Below are 21,265 nucleotides of genomic sequence, written 5' to 3'. Positions count from 1 at the left end.
ATTATTATCTGATTAATGAAACTATCAAGTTTGTTTGGTTAAACACCGTTGTTATCTTATTTTAGCTCTTGAATTAGAGTTTTTCTCCTGGATTGGAGTTTCTATCATCACCTTAAGGAGTGGATTCTCCTTGTCATCATATCGCTTCCGCTTGCGCCATATCAGGTGGCATCAGAGCAGGTTTTCCTGCGTTGTTCGTCTGTGAGGCCGCCTAGAAGAATCAGTCGAGGACTCCTGTGATCTCTAAGTTTTTTATAAAAAAAATAAAATAAAAAATTCAAGTCGTTTCATCATCAAGTTGCAATCTCTGTTTTGGTACCTATGTAATTCTCTACTGCCTTTTATTGAAACCTTTGTTTGTTACTCGAAGAAAGAGCTCTGTTAAGTGAGATCCGTAGATACTATAGATTGTTGGGTTTTAGTTTTTATTACTCGTTAACATAAACTAAGTTCATTTAATTATTTCACTCAACTTCTTTTAAGTTGATCCCACTACTTCTGTCTTCACCGAAATCAAACCTCATATTCTTCCATGTTACTACACGATTCCGTTTAAGATAAAATTAGTCATTCAAGTATATCCAGACTTGGAGACGATGGGAGAACTTCATATTAAATTACCCAAGTTCGTCGGTGCAGTAAATGGGAGGGGATGCTATTTTGTAATCGACGGTAGTTGTGAAGAGAATCTGGTGTCGAAAAGAATGGCAGAGTTATTGGGTCTCGAAATAGATTGGTATACCTATGCTGATCAAATTGAATGGTTTAACAACAGAAGAACAATTACTCGCATTGGTGGTTGCAGATTTTCATTGTCTATCGGTAAGTGTTATTCCAACTCAAATTTTCATGATGTTGTTGATATGGATATGTGCTACATCGTACTGGGAAGACCTTGGTTAATTGATGTTCATGCTACTCGTAATCGTCGTGACAATGTTTATGAATTTATGTGGAGAAAAACCAAAATTATGCTAATACCGGGTAAACGATTGCCGAGTGAATTGGAGGAGGTGTCTTTTGAAAGCGCACATACTACAACAGATGATGCTAAGTTTCAAGGCAGCCTTAGAGAGGTTAAAAACACAATAAGTATTAAGGTCCATGCAGCTACCCAAATGACTAAAGTCAATGATAACAATAATCTTTCCCAAGTGAATATAGATACGGTGATAGTCCCTAAGGGTAGTTGTGAAGAACCGTTCACCAGGTTTGATGATGGCATTTCTCACTCTAATGGATACAGAAAAGATAATGCTTGGAAGTTCTCTTGCGAGTTTTTACATTGTGGTCGTGGGTCCAAAAAACTTGCATTATCCACTCGGTCCTTGCATATGAAGATGTTAGAAGCTCAATTTGTATCTCGGGCACTTGGTGATCCCAATGCATAATTTTAAGGCAGGTTGTGTTTCAAGTGCGAGTACTAACATCCTGTCTTCCACTTTCCATTTCCAATATAAACTCGAGATGAGTTTCGTCTCAGTAGGGGAGCCTGATACGGGACGTATCTTTGGGTGGTCAAGCATATTCCAAGATTTATTGATATCTTGAATATCTCTTAATTTTACTATTTTATTTATTAGGATTTATTTGGTTGATATTGTTTAAATGAGAATAATATATCTTCTTAGGCTAGCTTAAGAATGTTCTAGATTTCTAGGTTTAGATGTTTAAAGCTATAAATAGCCTATTTCCTTATCATTGTAATTCAGCTGTGGCTCGCTATTATTATCTGATTAATGAAACTATCAAGTTTGTTTGGTTAAACACCGTTGTTATCTTATTTTAGCTCTTGAATTAGAGTTTTTCTCCTGGATTGGAGTTTCTATCATCACCTGAAGGAGTGGATTCTCCTTATCATCATACTGCTTCCGCTTGTGCCATACCATATTACATTCCGGTAACACTTTCCTTTTTGGATTATTATCGGAGGAAATGAGAAGATTCTTCTTTTGGCAAGCTTGTTCCTTGGTAGAACGTTACCGAATTTATGTCTTCCAAATTCCAATGACATTATGGAACCTTTGAGAGGAAGTGAAATCTTCGGAATTTGGTCCTACAGTGATATTTTCATGAGGGCTGGTATATCTACTTTGCTGTATATGGTTGCACTTTAGGCATATAGCACATTAGCACTTGGGTAAGAGATGTGTTTTTTTCTGCTTAATTATTCCACTCGTCTATTATCCGGAGCATCTTCATGTTCAAAGTTTTGGTTCAACTGGACTTGCTCAAGCTTCTGTTGAAGCTTGTTAATTACTCCATGGCCTATTACCGGATTTTCTCATTCTTGGGAATCATGACTGTCTTAGTGTCTTTTACTTGGTGACTTCTTGTGTTGAAATATATTTCCCATATACAAGATATCAAGGTAACCGTGTTTAACTTGAAGGGGTGTTGAAATATATTCCCCATATACAATATATCAAGGTAACCGTACGTGAAGGTAAGATACCGAGGTGTCCGTGCAATGTCCATGAAGAGAAGATATTAGAAGATAATTACAGATTACAAGATCAAAATTATTAAATGTAATCTTTATATTTTTCTAAATATTTACCTAGTCAAGATATTTTAGTTAAGGTATTATCTTCTTAGGTTTAGTCATATCACACTATAAATAAGAGCGTGAATGTAAATGTAAAGTTATCCTAGAATTATCAAATTCTGGAGATCAATCAAATTCACCCTTAGGCGATAGTGCCGAACCACTTTAAACATTATCTTCTTTGATTTATGTTTTCCGATCTATGAACCCTCGATACCCATAATTTATTATCTTGGATTTAATGGAAGGAGCATAATTGAACTTTCTATCCGATCAAAGAAAAAAATCCAATTTTTTAAAAAATCATAACAAATGAACTTCCAGTTTTCTGACTATGTTCTCTCTTTTTGGGACTAAGAAAATAGGGTGGCCTTGTTGCAAACTGGGGAGGAAAGTTTATCACGGATAATTATCTTGGTCTCTCGTGTATTTTTAGTTTTTTCTGCTCTAATTAATCATGTTAGACTGGCTCTATCCAATATTCTTTTTTAGGCATCCTCGACACATGCAATGATCGATATATCAACGTTAACCTGCAAACACGCGATTTCATTGATAAAAGGTGCTGATGTAGCACCATGAGATGCAACAAAGAGGAAACGTCAGAGGAGGAGGAGTAACAGGCTACTCTCTCCCTATTGCCTAACCAATTGCAAAAGAAAAAATCATGAAAATGATAAGAACTTAAATGAAGCTATACAGGGAAACAACTAAAAAATGAATGTCATTGCCATTTTGCATATCTAATGCAAGCCTAAGCAATTTATTCTTACCTCTAACGGATATAAAATTTACCATCATCCATCAGAAACAATTTTATTTTCTTCTACTACCTAAAGCCCTCTCGAGCTCATCTGGTTTACAAGGTAAACTAAGAACTCCAGCTTGTCTAAACCCAAATTCTTCCTCCGCTTTCTCTAACAGTTTCAAGAAGGCAGGATTATTATTAAGACAATCCAATTCAACTACGAACCTGTTGGCTACATCTCCTTCAGTTGCGATTACCGCAAACTGCCCTTTCTTCACATCGTGTGGCGGTTCCGTGGCTTTCATTTTCTCGTTGTCAAGAGGCTTATAATGCTTGTAACTATAAACATCTTGCCTTTTAGCAGATCGCAAGACAAACTTTTTGAATATAAGCTTAAACATCACAATTGCTTTCTTTCTGGTCTCTCTTTTTATTTATTTTTTTGATCGGAAAATTCTTTCTGGTCTCTTGAAGATGGACTGAGTGTGAGATGGATATATCTCAGCCAGTTTAGTAGATATGGTATTTATAGGAGTAGTAGCTTATGTTTAGCTTACAGAATTTGTGTTGTTGGTCATTTTATCCACCATTTAATGTCATTAATGACTACTACCATTGAGGGGACCAATGTCATACATATGCTGTTCTCCGGAGATCATGTCGTCAGGGCACTATGTTCTTGCTCGGCCTATCCTTGGCTGTGCCGCGTGCTGTGCCGTGCTGATGTGCCTATTTGTCTGGCACAACACAATACATTAAACAAACGTATTGTGCCCGTGTTGGGCCGATCACTTGTTGTGCCGTGCTGTGTTCGAATTTTAACGTGTTGTGGTGCCATAAACGTGCTGGCCCGTCCCAATTTACACCTCTAATCACTGTTGAACCCTAAAGTCATCCTTTAGCAACCCTGAAGTGATGCTACATTTGTTGAACCTCGCTACAATGGTGTAACAGATGATTGTTAACACTTCAAAGTTCAAATACGGCTGTGTTAGCGTAGGTATTTACTAACTTCCTTCAGAAAATATGCACTGATCATGTTCTCTGGTAGCAAATAATATATCCTCATGTAATGCTGAAGGACAACAGCACGGCGCGCGAAGAAATACTACACAATACATCACATTTGATGCATATTTCACAGAAGAATCATTGTTTTAGTCAATTTCTGACATTTTATTATTGTTATGCTAATTTATTTTTGTAATAATATATGTACTAACTAAAATATCTCAAAAATATTTGTTTTGGAAAACCTAAATTAAATGTACTAACACAACACAGCACGACACGGCATAACACGTTTATTTTTCTGGCACAACACAGTACGACACACCATTTACCACAGCACAGCATGTCTGAATCTCTGGCACAGTCCAGCCCAGCACGCAATAAGCTAAGCACGTAACTTCGTAGACTGGGTTGTGCCGGGCCAGCAGGTTTTACACTTCTAACAGTGACTATAACAACAACGAGGCAGGTTCTAAAAGACAGAAAGATATAACTTAACCGGTCATGTCATTTGCATGTGGAGCCTTGTCCCTTCCAGGACCACGCGCCCAGACCCTGGACCCAAGCAAGCCACTAGAGATCGGGGACCAAACAAATAGTGGACTTTGATTGACTATATGACCTTAGATGGGGCAGACAACATATTCGGCCGTACAATCCATACCATTAAATTTTCGTACCCAAGTACTGGTAGAGTAATTAGGCTCAGTAAGCTTTTGAGGAAACAGGCAGAATGTATCTCTGGGATTTACATACCGTCAGCTATGTATCAGACCACGCAAGATTGAAATGGAGGACATTAAGTTCACTAAACAAATGGGGTGGGGAAGAAACTAATGAAAGAAAAAGTACAGTCAAACAATTTGTGTTTCTCTAAAGCCTGATGGCTGCCAAATCTCAACTACTTGCTAATTTTTACATTTCTCAGCTCAAAAAATGCAGACTTGGTGGACTTTATCTTGATGCCACACTGCTCTTTATTTGTGGCACATTAAAAAGATGGCCAACTCTGTTTGCATTGCCAACAAAAGACGATATGTTATCAGGAGAAAATAAAAATTAAAAACTAAACTAACAAATTGCAGCAACTGCTTCTCACTCTCGATTAATACCGATCACCCACACCACTCTGAATTTCACCGACTATCACAGTATCCGCAAGGACCACAACTACTCTTTCTTGCCGACAGATGCATGAGTTCATGAGTGTAAGTCAAAGCTACATCAACTCTGCAAGTGAGAGGTTCCCTTGGGCCTTGGGCTTCAAGCAGGTATAATTTTTCTTTTCATTTTTTTTTTTGAACGATTTTTTTTGGGGACTACTCTCAAGTTTTTGGGGTTGTTATTGGTAGTAATTTCCAATCACCCCTTATCTGATTTTTTTAAAATACCTACTTTACCTTTAATGATTAACTTAGTTAGTGTGATGATTAATTAGTGTTAGTGTTATGATTAGTAACTGATTAATTAGTGATTAGTGAGTTATATTAGTGGGATTGTTTTGTTATAACATTATTGTTGATAGATAAGCAGAAGAAGAAGGAAATATGAAGAAGAAGAGGGGTGAACCCAAAAAATCTTTTTTTTGAGTTTAGTAATTATGATTTGAGTGATTCATGTGATGATACTTCAGAATCAGAATCAGAACCCCCTTCACCTCATTGTGTATTTGTCAATACTTCTAATGATCCAAATATGAGTTATTTGGTAGATGATGAAAACTTTTTTCCCCAATCTCAATCAAACCAAACAAATGATGGATTTTATCAGCCACAACCTGAAGATGAAGCTATGGGTACTCAGGTATGCCTCATATTTAGTTAATGTAGCTTGAATTGCGCAAAAATTTGGCCAAACTCAAAATTTCTGGAAAAAATTCGGTCAGGTCAACCTAGTTTGGTTACCAAATTTAGCTTGCGAGGTAACCGAACCGTTCTTAATGTGTAGTTCGGTTACTAAATTTAGCAGACGCAGGTAACCGAACTACATGATAATGGTGGTTTTTTAGAGTTCAGTTATGTTTTTCCAGTACATGTAACCGAACTATTTTTATTGAGTTTACAGTGCATTGTTCGGTTGAGTCGATATCAACACTTTTGATACCGAACTTTATGTTCGGTAAGGTCGCAGAAAATATAAATATAGTGTTTCTAACCGTACCTTTGAGTTCGGTTTAGTCGAGTTTTTCAGTTTCATCGCCGAACTTGTACATAGAAAATCTAAAGATCGAGTTCGGTAAGGCCCCAATTTATTTCTGGAAACTACATAACCGAACTTTTTGTTCGGTAGGGTCGATAAAAAATTTACATTGCCGAACTTGTGGGGAATTTTTTTATGGTATTGATGTTGTGCTATTACTTGTAGGTTCCATGTGATCCAATATAACCAATGGAAAACCAACCTTCTCCAATTGGTATTTTGCACGATGACACATCCCATCAATACATGAATGACTTGGTATTCACAAATCCGGAAGATGCAAAGAGTTGGGCTAGACAACATGCAAAAAAATAATATGTGTATTAGTATTGAATGGGAGAGAAAGCAAAACTCGCTTTGAAATGGTTTGTGAGAGAAGCGTTGATCCCGATAAAAGTCACAAGAGGAAAAGGTTATGTTTATAAAGGAAAGACAAATAGGAAAAACAAAACTTTCTCAAAGAAGATTAATTCCCCATTCAAGCTTGCATTTAATTACAATGAAGATAAGGGTGGATGGGTTCTCTACAGGGTTATGCAAGGTTGTCATAATCATCCTCGTCCGGAGCATCTTGAAGGAAATTTCATGGAGGCAAAGCTAACTCCTAAAGAGATGGACAGGGTAGCTAAAATGAGGACAATGGGTATTTCACGGGTTCAAATGCTCCAAATACTAAAGGAGGATAACAAGGATAACCACTCATCTTTGTTCACAATTTACAATGCAATTGAGACAATTAGAAGGAAGGAATGGAGAGATAGACAAGTAATGTAACAATTGTTTTTTTTGGCCCAAGAGAAAAACTACCCGGTTCAAAAGGACGTGGATTCGGAAGGAGAGATAACACAACTCTTTATTGCGCATCCGACGAGTGTTCAATTGGCTCAATGCTTTCATCAAGTTCTAATAATGGATTGCACTTATAAGATGAACAAGTACGAGATTCCATTATTGAATATTGTTGGGCGTACTTCGACGAAGTCACCGTTTACCGTGGCGTTTTGTTTCTTAAGAGATGAGCAAGAACCTAGTTTCATTTGGGCACTAAAACAAGTTAAGGAAATCTTCCGAGGTGATGATATTCCCGGGGTTATAGTGACGGATAATGATGTCGCATTGATGAATGCAATAGAGTAAGTGTTACCACTAGCACATAATATGCCTTGTACGTTCCATATATGGTATAATTTGATGAATAGGTGCAAGCCAATAATTTGTCCACCCAAGAAAATAGGATATGAAGAAATTAAGATGCTACCGGAAAAAGATCGAGCGGATGCAAAAGAAATTAAGATTCTAAATGGGTTGCATTCAACGGTGAATGGGAATCATTGTGTTGGTCCCTTACCGAGGAAGAGTATTATCTAAATCTTGCGGAGTTTATCTCCCATTGGGATACTCCCTATTACCCCGGTGTTGTATTGTATGTTCTTCGCCAATGGTTGGAACCACACAAAGAGAGGTTTGTTTATGCCTATACCAACCAATATAAACACTTGGGAAATCAAGCGACAAGTTTAGTAGAGTCGGCTCACCACCAGTTGAAGAAGAATCTCTTTGGATGTGTTGATAACTTCGTAACCGTGTGGAATGTTATGGAAAATTATTTCAAGCGTGACATTGATAGAATTAAAGAGAAGTTCCAAAAAAGTCGTATATTCAAAATGAACGGAAAATATGCCGACCACCCATTGTTCAAGGGGATCCATTACAACGTATCTCGGAAATGTATGAAGTTGTTGATTATAGAAGTCGAGTTGATTGATAAGTGGGAAACCAATGAGGATGAGGTGTGTGTATGTAACATGAAAAAGTATATGGGACTCCCTTGTCGCCATATGATAATCAACTACGAGCATGGCGTAATCCCTTTAAGCGACATTGATCCATTTTGGTGATAATGAGATGGGTAGAACCGTACTAGAGATGTATCGTGGCATGAACAACCTCAAAAAACAAATCTTTTGGGATGACATGAGAAAAATTATATATCCACAAACGCAAGAGAATGTCTATGAACCGTACTAAAGCAAACCGAAAGGTAGACCAAGCAAAAAACAAACTAAAAAGCAACTGCGAGAATATGCAAAGGTGTTACGTAAGAAGAAAAGTGAGCAAAACGCAAATACTAGAAATCCTTTTGGCCATGAATATACCGCGGAAATGTATTTGGAGAAAACCAAGAAACGGGGTAACAGTATTGAGGAGAAAGGCGAAACAAGTGAGCGAGATTTGAAAAAAAAAAGGGTCCGATGTGTCCATCACAACCAAGCCAACCATCTTCCGGCGACGTGGAGCTTAAGTCTCCAATGTGCCACATCCAACCATCTTCCCTAGACGTAAAGCTTGTGTCTCCAAATAAAGACTATTTGAATGAGCTACCTCTATACATTAGAGAATACGTTATATCCACCGACGACGTTCCTCCGGATGGTAATTGTGGTTTTCATGTTGTCAATCAACAACTTGGGCCTTTCATCGAAGGTTCCAAGCGAAATAATGGGTGTGCAATCACTCATATAAGGCAAAGGTTGTTGTCCAAACTAAAGGAGAATCCGGCCTTTTACAAGACAATGTTGTGCGACGGGGAGGGTAGTCTCAATGAGCAATTTGTTAGGTATCAACTTCGTCTTCATGGGGTCCATCCGATGACATCGGATTACTGGATGAGCATGCCTATATGTGGACACTTAATCGCCGAGGCATTCATTTGTGTGGTTCATTATTTCTCAAAATATGCTAGTTTCACCTTCACCCCGAAAACAACTGTATGTGTCGAGCAACTAAAACGAAGGAGATGTGTGATGGCATTAACAACAACCATTTTATAGGCCTCCGGTTAAAACCCGATTGTCCATTGCCTCCAATATGTGGAACCTCTTATTGGCCTGCATTTAATCCGGATAGAATGTTGGGTTGGTGTATCATGTATGAGCCTGACATGGAGATGTGGAATGCTTTGAAGAAGTCGGAAGAAATTGTACATGAAGGTCAAATTTCACTTGCGGATGATTAAATGACACATGTAATGGAACTAAGTATGCTTATCAATGGAATGCTATGTTTTTTGAAAAGTGGTATTAATTTTTGAGAAAATGTTAGTATTTTATGTAGTTGCCAGATAATAGTTCGGTTGGCAGATTTTAATACAGAGATTGCCGAACTTCTTGTTCGGTTAGCTTCCCAAATATTGCAGGTAGCCGAACACATGTTCGGCAACCAAACAAATTTTACCAGGTTACCGAACTGTAGTTCTGAAGCCTAACATTTTAACTGCTGAATTTGACATTGAAGTTCGGTTAGGAACTGAAATTACAGGACAATGCCGAACTGTACGTGACAGAAGTTCGGTTAGGAAATAAAATTACAAGTCAATGCCGAACTTTTACAGGACTTTCCAAAATAAAATTACGTACCATCTAATATCTGAAACGCGTTATGAAAAAGTATTTAAGGAGGCGGAAATGATATTCATATTTGAAATCCTTTCTCTTCCATCTTCGCCATTCTTTTTTTGATGTTAAAATGATTTCGTCGAATCCTTCACCCCTTAGTCGATACCGCCTTACAATACGAAATAAAGCCATAAATTCCACAACGCTATCTCTATTTTTTCCAAATCTAATGAACAAAGTTAGATGATCACGGTTATAAGGGTTTGTTGTGTCGGAGATGAATTTCTCATGAATTTTCCCCCAATAACTTTAACTCGTAATACCATTCATTCTTCGTTCTTCACCCCTCTTTGGATAATACAATATATAGTTTCTGCAAAGAGAAATATCTTCATATAGAGTAAATTTAGGAGTAGTGGCTGCCATTTGTAGGAAATTTTGTAACAAAATGTTAACTATGAAACACCATATATATGCCACTTGGGTGTATAACGGCTATAAAATTAGCCGTTACTTGATATATAGTACATAATTTTAAAATTATGTACTATATTTGTGCCAGCTAAAGGACATTTAAATTTCAAAATTACAAGTTTGGTTAGGAGAGAAAAACTTGCGATCCAACCGAACTCGGAGTTTGGTTACATGACAAATACAAGTGGTCACCGAACCTTTTTGTGGAGGCTCACAGCCAAACTAAGCATATATACGATTCCAAAAACACTCCAAAATAAACCTAAGAGTTGGTCTATGTGATTTCTGCATCAAGAGAATGAGTTTTCCAACATGTGCAATGGCAAAAATTTGAGTTTCCAGAGAACATTTCGTTGACCTAAGAAATAATAGTCTGCTAACCGAACTCGCAGTTCGGTTACAAGACACATACAAGTGGTCATCGAACTTTTTTGTGGAGGCTCACAGCCAAACTAAGCATATATACGATTCCAAAAACACTCCAAAACAAACCTAAGAGTGAGTCTATGTATTTCTGCATCAAGAGAATGAGTTTTCCAACATATGCAATGGCAAAAATTTGAGTCTCCAGAGAACATTTCGGTGACCTAAGAAATAATGGTCTGCTAACCGAACTGAGTGTTCGGTTACAAGACAAATTATGTTGTGCTAACCGAACTAATAGCATATGGATGAAGGCTAACTGCTTCAGCCTACAGGAAAGTTGGGTGACCCGTGAAAGTGTTGCGAGGCAACCGAACTATGACTTCGACAACCTGGTAGAATTTTACCAGGTAACCGAAAAAAGAGTTCGGTGACCAGTAATTTATCACAGGTAACCGAACTGAAAGTTCGATTACAATTTTAAAAATTGCAAGCCACCGAAAACATACTGTATTTCAACATTTCAGTCTTATAGCATTGAAAACACAAACCGAATAAAAATTGAAAACACAAAAAAAGTTCTAAAACAAATATAAAAGTGTTATACATACCAAACTACGAAATCCTCAAGTAATTGTTTAAAACACACAAACATACCTAATTAAACCATACGAAATCCATAACTAAGATGTCTTTTGAAACTAAAATCATACGAAATCATTAACGACCAGTTTTACGACCCCTCTTGCCACCTCCTTGTTTACCACGAGTTTTTGGTCGAACTTCCTCATCACTTGTGGTATCATCTCTTTGACCAGTTTCCTCCATAGAGCGACTTGAACCTTTTCCTTGTTGTCGACCCCTTTTACCATCTCCTTGTTTAGCACGAGTTTTACGTCGAACTTCCTCATCACTTGGGGTTTCATCTCCTCCACCGGTTTCGTCCACAACGTGACTTGAACCTTGGCCTTGTTGTCGACCCTTCTTACCACCTCCTTGTTTACCACGAATTTTGGGACGAACTTCCTCCTCACTTGGGGTTTCATTTCCTCCACCGGTTTCGTCCACAACGCGACTTGAACCTTATCATGGTTGTCGACCCCTCTTCAGTTGCTTAGACCTACTTGGCTCCACCATTCTTTTAGTTATAAGACCCTCCCACTGCTTGTAGTAGGCGGTTTGTTCCTTAGTCTCCATCGGCTCTCCAGTTTTGATTTTAGCCATCCCTTTCTTCAACAATTTCGAACCCTTCAATACCTGAGCACAAGTAAATATTTTTTCAATAGTTTGAAACAACCGAAAAGTATAAGAGAAAGAAATTTTCTTACCACATTATCCCATTACCTTTTTGCTTCTTCTCCACAAATAGGCATGTCTTCTGAGCTCTCTTAGCCTCCATCTCCTTTGCCTTTGCCGCATCAGCCTTAGCTTGTTGTTCTTTATTTATCACAAAAGGATGACTAATTTATTCATAAAACTCCATATAATCTTCCTCATATGCATTTACATCTCCCTCACAAGGTACCAAATCATATCTTGGTATGTGGTAGTTAGTAAGTGCATTCCAATGTGTTACCGCAGGAGTTGGTTCATGATTTGACTCAAAATACTTCTCGGTGTTCTTTGTTCCTTTAACCAACAAAGTGAAATTTTCTTTCTCCACGTCGGGATCCATTTGGACGCAACAAAGTTGTCTTAGTATTCTCCTTGGATTATATATTGCGTAGCCGTTAGGAAACCAAATTGGTCCATAGTAAGGCGTGACGCTAGAGAAAGCATTCAAGCCGTCTTCATCTACAGAGACATCATCGTGTACGGCGTATGGGTGAAATACCACATCGTTCACCGTAAGTTTATCCAATTTCTCCCTCGACGAAGTCAACTACTCTTCTTTAGACTTCTTTTGTTCATCCAAAAACAACCATTTTCCTGCTGTAGGTTGGTTATAGGGATAAGGGTCTTTTGCACTAGTCAATCCCAATTTAGGGAAGTGGTCGTAAATCCAAACCTATGCGAAAATACGAAAATATCCACGTACATGAAAATTGAACTGGAAGCAGAAAATTTGGCTAATAATTTGCTAATTAACAATGTAGAAAAACTCACCTGAACAAGAGTTAAGTAACCTCCAATTTGATTACACTTAATCCTCGACCCTTTGCTCATCTCTTCTAAAAACAAAAGCAAGCACACCAGTGGCCCAAGAATATTTGTTCATCTCATCGAGATGCTCTAAAAGCTGTAGATAATGTGCATCCACCCTATTTCCAGAAGTGTCGGGGAAAATGACAGTTCCTAGCATATATAACCAAAAAGTGGTGACATGATGCCTAAGGGTCTCCCTGTCCATCACCAACTATCCTTTCCCCACCTTCTTTTTTGTCCCTCCAAATGTTGCCTTCAACTTTACCAACTTGAACTTCTTGACCTTCTTCTTCAATGTTCCATTTGCCTCTCTTGGATTATACTCATGTCCACGTTGAGGGGACCCCACAGCACGTCTAAACTCACATTGAGACTTTCTTGCATCCCATCCTAGACATTTTAAAGCCAAATCTTCAAGAGCTTCATAACTCATTGAGGGGTTGTAGCCTTCTCGAAGACATTTACCTTCCACTGGTAAGCCAGTGATATTATGGAAATCATCGGGAGTAATTCCCATCTCGCCGAATGGAAGATGCATAGTATATGTCTCGGGATAATGCCTCTCGAGAAATGCGGATATGGCAACAGTGTCAAATTCCACATGTGCTAACACAATAGATCTCCATAACACACATTCTTTAACCTTGGATACAAACTCGTCTCACTCCAAAGAAAGATCCCATGTGGACGCCTTTTGACGTTTAATAAGACAAACTGCATCGTTATGATCCTACGAAAATAACATAACACTATTAATACTTGACGAAACACTATTAATACGAAAAGAAGGTAACACTATGAACTTAAAGAATACCTTTGTCGCATAGATCTTCGCAGCCCATGAGTGTTTGTATCCAAACAATGTTTCCCATCCATCATTTGGAGTACCATAAGTTGGGTCCACTGGTGGAAAACACAAATCAGGATGGGGAATGTGTGAGTATCTTTTGCTAGGCGTCTTCGACTTTTTTTCTCTTTAGCAAGAACAATTTTTGCTCTTCTTCATCATCATCCTCTCTCTCTTCTCCATCCTCTTCCTCTTCTTCTTCATCATCATCCTCTCCCTCTTCTCCATCCTCTTCCTCCTCTTCATCGTCTCCCTCCTCTTCATCCTCTTGTCCTTCTCCTTCTTTGCCGGGTTCTAGTTCTTCTTCTTCTATATTTTCTTGGTCTTCATTTCCTTTCTATTGTTCAACCTCTTCATTTCATTGGTCTTCATTTCCTTGCTCTTCTTCATCATCATTCTCGTCTTCAATAACATTATCAATTGTATTCTCCATCACCTCTTCATTGACATCTTGGATTACATCACGAACATTATCTTGGTTGACTTCCGGTAACAAGCTCCCTCTATGTTTAGCATTTGTGGAACCACGTTTTCGGAAATCTAAATGTTTTTCTCCACGAGGGGTGGGAGTTTTCAAATTCTCATCTAGTTGTAGTCCCAATTTTTTTCCTTTGTTCCTAATGAACAAAAACCAAAGTATTAGCTAAACATAAGAGAATATTGTGTTATCAAATCAAATAGAACTAAAGAATAAAGTAAACACAACACTTGTGATTAGCAGACTATAGTTCAGTTACTAAAAAGAATTTTGCATCCTAACCGAATTACATATTTCAAAAGTTCGGTTAGCCATAAAAATTATCGACAAAACCGAACTCATTCTTAACTTTTGAAAAAATTAGTTCGGTTACGAGAGTTTTTTTTATGAGCACACCGAACTAAATATTTCAAAAGTTCGGTTAGCCATAAAAATTATCGACAACACCAAACTCATTCTTAACTTTTGAAAAATTTAGTTCGGTTACGAGATTTTTTTTTGCGAGCACACCGAACTAAATATTTCAAAAGTTCGGTTAGCAAGAGAAATTATCGACAAAACCGAACTCATCTTTCAAAGGATAAAATTGAGTTCGGTTACGAGAGATTTTTTTGCGAGCAGGCCGAACTATGTAGTTCGGTCACCAGATATTTTTCAATTTTTGCGAGGACAATGAACTGTTCTTATTTTCAGAAGTTCGGTTAGCAATTCTAGGGTTACACAAAAAATTCTCCTAGCTGAAATATCTACTGTAACTACCATTTTCAATGGGTTTTGATGATTTTTAATCGATTTTTTCAACAAATAACGAATTGAAAAGAATGGGTATGAAGGAAATTACCCGTGGATTTGCATTTCACTTGAATCGGACTTCTTGGTTGTTGTTGGATGATTGATTTTGCCTCTGAACGGTGGTTCAAGTTCTTTTTGAATTAGCAATTGTTTTGGGAGATTCACTATATGTGGGAGTCCCGGACTCAATCCTGGAAGTCTGGGTGTTTGCTTGGCACGCATTGCTTATTAAGATTGATTAATCGACGATGAATTTTTTTCGAATGGACGATTAACGTCGATGTCTACGAAGAAGAAGAAGAGGAAAAGAAGAGAAGAAGAAGAAGATGAAGAAAGAAAAGAATAGAATCAGTTTTGAAAGTGATATTTTTCTTTTAATTTAGGTTTTAATTAGGTTTTAATTAGTGGGGTGGATTAGTGGGTAGTGGGTTAGATTAGTGGGTTATTAGGATTAGTTATAACCTTAATTAGAATAAGGACAGATTGGTCTTCCCTAATATTTTAGGACACCTCTTATAATGTAGGGTGGACATTTGTATCACAAAGTAGTCCCCCACTTTTTTTGAGTAGTCCCCAAAAATTCGTTCTTTTTTTTTTAAGTGAAACCTGTTTTGAGATATGAGTCGGGTTGTGACGGGTCACCTTCTTGGTAGCTCCTATTAGGGCTCACCTTATAACCATTGGATATGACATCTTAGATATGTCAAATCCATAAACAAAAATTAAATTTATTAAATTATTTTTATTATTTATTCTTGTCTTTTTATTTTTTTATATCCTTATATTTAATTTTATTTATTACATGATCCCTCTAAATAACAAAACTAATTTTCTTTGACCATATTTATCTCAATTTTCTCGTTAACCTTTACCAACTGTTAGTAAGAAGAACTCGTGGTAATTTTTTTTCCATAGGCAGGCCCCTAACAAGGGCACCTGATTAGTGAGGGGTAGATTAGGATTTAAAAATACTTAGATAAGGGGTGATCCTGATTTGATATTTGGATCCAGTTTTTGTCTTTTTCCTCTATCCCCCAATTAGTTTTTTTATCCTCCAATTTCACGTTCTTTAAGAGCCAAGATTGTCTGACTTTGTATTTCCTTTAACTAATATGAGAATACACAATCCATCAAAAATAAAATAAAATGGGAACACAAAAAAAAATGGACTCATAAAAGTGATTCAATAAATCTCAAATCAACATAACATCTAGAAATTAAATCAGTAGAAGAAGATAAATGATGACCCATTTAACCATTAGATAGTAACCATACGGGGTAACAAAACATTCCCCGGTGGATCGCCTTTAACTGTTCCAAATAATTACAAAAGTGTTAACAACATAAAAGCTAAGTGTACTAGCATTAAAATCCTCGATAACTAAACGATCAAAATTCTCAAGTCTTAATAATCTTAATGTATACTCCTTTTGTCTTTCTTTTCCTTTCCTCTATTCTATTTTGTCCGTCATTTTCTATATGTCCGCTTTGTTTATAGAGATATTATTGAACCATCAAATATACCCTTAGTTTTTTTATATTTATCAAATCAGTTTTAATAGAAACCCTATCCAAATTCTCTATACATATAGAAACAAGTCTATTTAACATCCTTCATATTAAACTTCACTCCTTTTTTAAATAAAAATATTTATCGGTATAAGGTTCCTAATAAAGGAGTATATTACGTGATCTTACAACTAAACCAAAAATAAGATTGCTAATAAAACTAAACTCGTGGGAAGATATTTGTTTTAGTCTTCCTTTAAAAATTTCCAAATGTAATAAAATTAGCCGATATAATTTTTTTTATATATTACACATGTTAGTTATAATTTTAGTAATAATCTAGTATTAAAAGTTTAGTCATGACATTTCATCCGATCTCCTTAATATATTGACTTGGTCAAAGCGGACAAATAAAAAAAAGGAGGGAGTAAGTTTTACCAGCATCAAACCCCGTAGGAACCAAAATCAAGTCGGGCTTGTGCACTTTGGCTATAGGGATTAGTAATTTATCGAATACTCCACTTAGTCACCTTCCACGTATCCCGAACTCTCCCATGGGTTTTTATTCGTTTTAATCGACTGTTCTGCACCCAGGTTACTCCCAAGAGAGATCTATGGTGTATCCCAATCCTAATCTGACTGAACATTGCTCAGTTGAACCCGCCTAGTGTTGGTATGTTAAGGTTGGTTGTCATATTTTAAGTATCAAAACTCAAAATCACTTGATTAAATTACTAGAGTCAACTTCGTTAGGTTAAACTAGGAAGTATAGAAATTTTGAGACATACAAGTATTACCTTGAAGACCTGAAGATTCCGAAGATGTATCAACATCAACGAAGACATCATCCTTCTACTTGAGTTTAGTAATACAAGACTTGACTTTTTTACATTTCTATCTACGTTACTTTCAAGCCTTTCAGATTGACAACATAACATATGAAGTTATATATAGGAAAATCTAGTATTAGAGACTTGATCACCTTATTATGACCAAAGTGTCAAGGAAGATATACAAGTTGTATCACAACTTAGGTACATTGCATTACGAAGTATAACGCCTATCTTTTGAACTTCGTAATTTCTACATAGACGTAATCTTTGTAACTTGTTACTAGATTATGTAATGAACTTAGGATTGATTTCATGCCTATAAAACTATGTTTGAGAACATGAGTTTAAGGAAGTAGACTTACAAAACTTGTTTTGTAGTTGAAAGAAATCAATGGATTGGTGGTCCGATTCCTAGCAGAGATCCCCAACATATTAGAGATCTATAGTAGGACTGATCCTTATGGAAAAATCGATTTCCGATCTCACGTGCATCTTAGGATTTGCGTGGTTTTGGACATATGTATAAATATTATCTTTTATTTTTCAAAGATATTCGTTGATACTCAAGGTGAGATTCCAAACCAAAATGTTTGAGAATTTTCTAGTGAGTTTTTCAAAGGTATATGTTTTTATATTCCAGCAAGTAAAACATATATCTGAAAGCTACATTAGTAAAGCATACTTGTTTTCAACCAAGAGGTTTTTCGGTATTTTGTTTAGATATTGGTTGGAATTATACAAAACCGAAAATTGGTGTTTATTGCATATCTTGAGAATATTTTCGGTTATGTAAACTTATTGGTGTCCGAGGTACCTTGGTCTATAAATAGTGAAGTTGTTCCTTCTTGCAGGCACTTCATTTTGTAGTCACTGTTGTAGCTGACTAATAATATTACTTATAATACTATATTGGAGATGATAATAACCTAATTAGGCCAAATCTCTTACATCCGCTAGTTTAAAAAATTATGTGAGATCAATAAGAGTCCAGAGAGTACATACGGTGGGAAACTAGAATTTGCATTTTTATTTTAGTTTTTGATTATTGATTTGATTGACTAACGTCGGCTGAACCTTGATTGCACCTAGTTTATTTATTTTAGGAACCTTCTCTTCTGATATAAGGTCACTCGAACTAAATCAAGGATCGACATACATCAGATCCTTTTTTTATAAATGACGATAAGTTTGTGGTCATCCATTGTTAACAGATTCCATATTGTGCGTGATTGATTACAAGGGAATCAAGTTTGTTTGTGAAGGTACAAAAAAATACATTGAAGATTGAAGACAAGAAGATTTCTGATTGGTTTCGTATCTTTCTGATTTAACTTCGTGCACACACTTGATCGGCTGGGATCCGACTAGAATTTGTTTATCTTTAATAGACATCATATTTGCTAGTCGTATTATATCGGCAAACTATCATTTGTTGGTATTCTACAGTATCCGAATCTGGTAGTTTGTATACCTAGATCTGGTTATCTTGATAATCTAGATCTTGGTAGATTTTACCCACAATGAAGTTTATTAGATTAAATATAAAAGCCTTTGTTGAACTCAACTATAATCTCTGATTTACTTCTTGAGATTGAGAGAGCGGTTATCGAACAGATTAGTCCTTTACTGTTTTTGAAGAAGATCCAAAGGAGTTGAGTGATTGAAGTCTTTAATCGGATGAAGCAACTTAAGATAGTGGAATCTATTTAGGATTCGTGTGCCTTATCCAGATTGGTTGTAGGAGCAGGGATACTGAGGAAACTAGCTAACTAAGGTTAGTTTACTTAGTCTCAATTATACGAAGTTGGTAGTAGTTTTTGTATAGCAGCTTAATTCTGAGAGTATTCAAAGCTGGACTAGGTCACGGGGTTTTTCTGCATTTGCGATTTCCTCTATAACAAAATCTTGTTGTGTTCTTTTACTTTACTTTCCGCATTATAATTATTGTTTAGTTATAATTAAAGTAATTGCACTTGTACGTTAATCAAACACTTGGTTTAATCTCTATAGTTAGGTTCGGTTTCGAGAAACCTATTCCATATACCAAGTTTATACCTTGTTGTCGTCATCTTATTGAAAGTCTCTGTCTATCTTAGATCACACAACGTATCGTACTTATAGGTTCATATCGAAAAGATTGCGGTGTACTTGGTACTCTCATCATTTCTCAATTCATCACCTCTTCATATGTGATCCATTTTTCTACCTTGGAAAAAACTTTCCCCATATAAATCTTTCAAACAAACATGAAAATGAGAGGGTACCAAGTGCACCACCAACTTTATCGTTTGGACCTATAAGAAAAAACCGAATACAATTACAAGTATACCAACTTAATGATCCTTGAACAATATGTATATATGATTTATCTTTAATGTACAATCAGTAGTTTAGATCAAAGATCTGCGAACCTGATTGTACACAAGAACTCTTGGACGATCTAAAAAAATTAGTATCCAAGATCAACCTAGTATACACCAGAACAGTACCACACGAACCGAATTCTGACAAGAACAAGCTTTGTAATCTATATTTCAGGATACGAATTTACAAGAACAAGTTTTGTAGGTTCTATACAGTTTTAGTTAAAACCGTGTATGTTATTAATCGAATCACTATCCTTTACTCTATTTATATCAAATACAAATGTAATGCGGAAGTAAAAAAGTAAAGCAAGACAAAGAGAAATTTTTTTAATGAGGAAAAATGTACCTGCAGAGAAACCCCGGGACCTCGTCCAGATTTGAACACCAAACTGTATTAATCCGCTACAGACACTAGCCTACTATCACACTTCGGACCGAAATGTAGCTGAGACCGAAACCACCCTACACAATTGATACCCTTAGCTGACGTCCTTTACAGCCTAAAATTTGCTTCAACCTAAGTGAAGCCTATTAGATATTCTACTTTTACAAAACACCGGTTTGATTTTCCTTTAGATGTGAATCAAGGTTTTGGAAATCTTGTGTTTCTTTTGAAAAATTTCCATGTAAAATTTATATCAAAACAAACTTGTAGAATTAGGGTTTATATTCTTCAAAACTTGTAGAGATACTTAATTATTCTACAACAAGAAAAACTAGAATAAATCTAGAGATATCTTGCTAAAACTTCTTTAGGAATTTATGAGATACCTTATGTGAAGTTTTTTTTTCTAAACCGGATTTAGACTAACTAGTGTCGGTATACGATCTTAGATTGAAATCTATCAAATATAGGGTTCATGATCAACAATTATTGATTGACCTTATATATATCATAAGAGAAAGACCTTAATTTAGACAAGGATTATCGAATTAACCTAGATTACAAGTTTCGTAACTATCAAGAAGGTTATTACCAACTCGTGCTTTGTGATCCCCAAACAAAGTCTTATTATCTCACTCTTGTTCTTGAAGAACAGAAGTAGTGAAAAATAACCTTATGAAGCACACACAGATTTTCCAATGGATAATTTGTGAAGCTTACATGAAAAGTTAATTTATAGTGAATGGTTGGTTGAACCCTAAGCAAGTTCATGAGCTATTTTCCTTTTTCAGGACTTTCCTTATTTTGAGTGTCTTTCATAATTTACAACTCTTGCATAAATAATTACTCAGCATAAATTGTATTTTTGTATATAAATTAGAATTTAACTTAGGATGGAGTTTAAAACATCACACACACTTTAATATGGCAATCAATTGTGTATAGAAGAATAATCATTTTGGCTAGAAAAGGAAACATCAAAAAATTGACCAAAAAATGCAACAAGTCACGTTTTTGCACTCAAGTCCATGAACCGTTACAAACAATTCGTGGATTGTTTCCTGTTCATGAACTGCAACACATAATAAATATTGCTTTAATAAATCACGCATAACTTCTTCGTTATAACTTGGAATTGAGTGATTCTCGGCTCATGAAATTCTTTTTCTCAA

At 36.2% G+C, this 21,265-nt stretch overlaps 1 protein-coding gene across 1 annotated transcript; it reads right to left on the bottom strand.

Moving 5' to 3' along the window:
- Positions 1–3,364: 3,364 nt before the first annotated feature.
- Positions 3,365–3,697, bottom strand: LOC113312117 (auxin-responsive protein SAUR50-like). Its single transcript, XM_026560876.1, has one exon. It carries the CDS (start codon positions 3,695–3,697, stop codon positions 3,365–3,367), a length of 333 nt encoding a protein of 110 aa, XP_026416661.1.
- Between the last annotated feature and the right edge of the window lie 17,568 nt (positions 3,698–21,265).

The sequence above is a fragment of the Papaver somniferum genome, chromosome 9 (genome assembly GCF_003573695.1).
Source record: "Papaver somniferum cultivar HN1 chromosome 9, ASM357369v1, whole genome shotgun sequence".
Taxonomy (NCBI): Eukaryota; Viridiplantae; Streptophyta; class Magnoliopsida; order Ranunculales; family Papaveraceae; genus Papaver; species Papaver somniferum.
This window is presented reverse-complemented; position numbering and strand designations above follow the sequence as displayed.

Excerpts from the sequence above, each read along its gene's own strand:
- LOC113312117 (XM_026560876.1), bottom strand. The coding sequence starts at position 3,697 with ATGTTTAAGCTTATATTCAAAAAGTTTGTCTTGCGATCTGCTAAAAGG.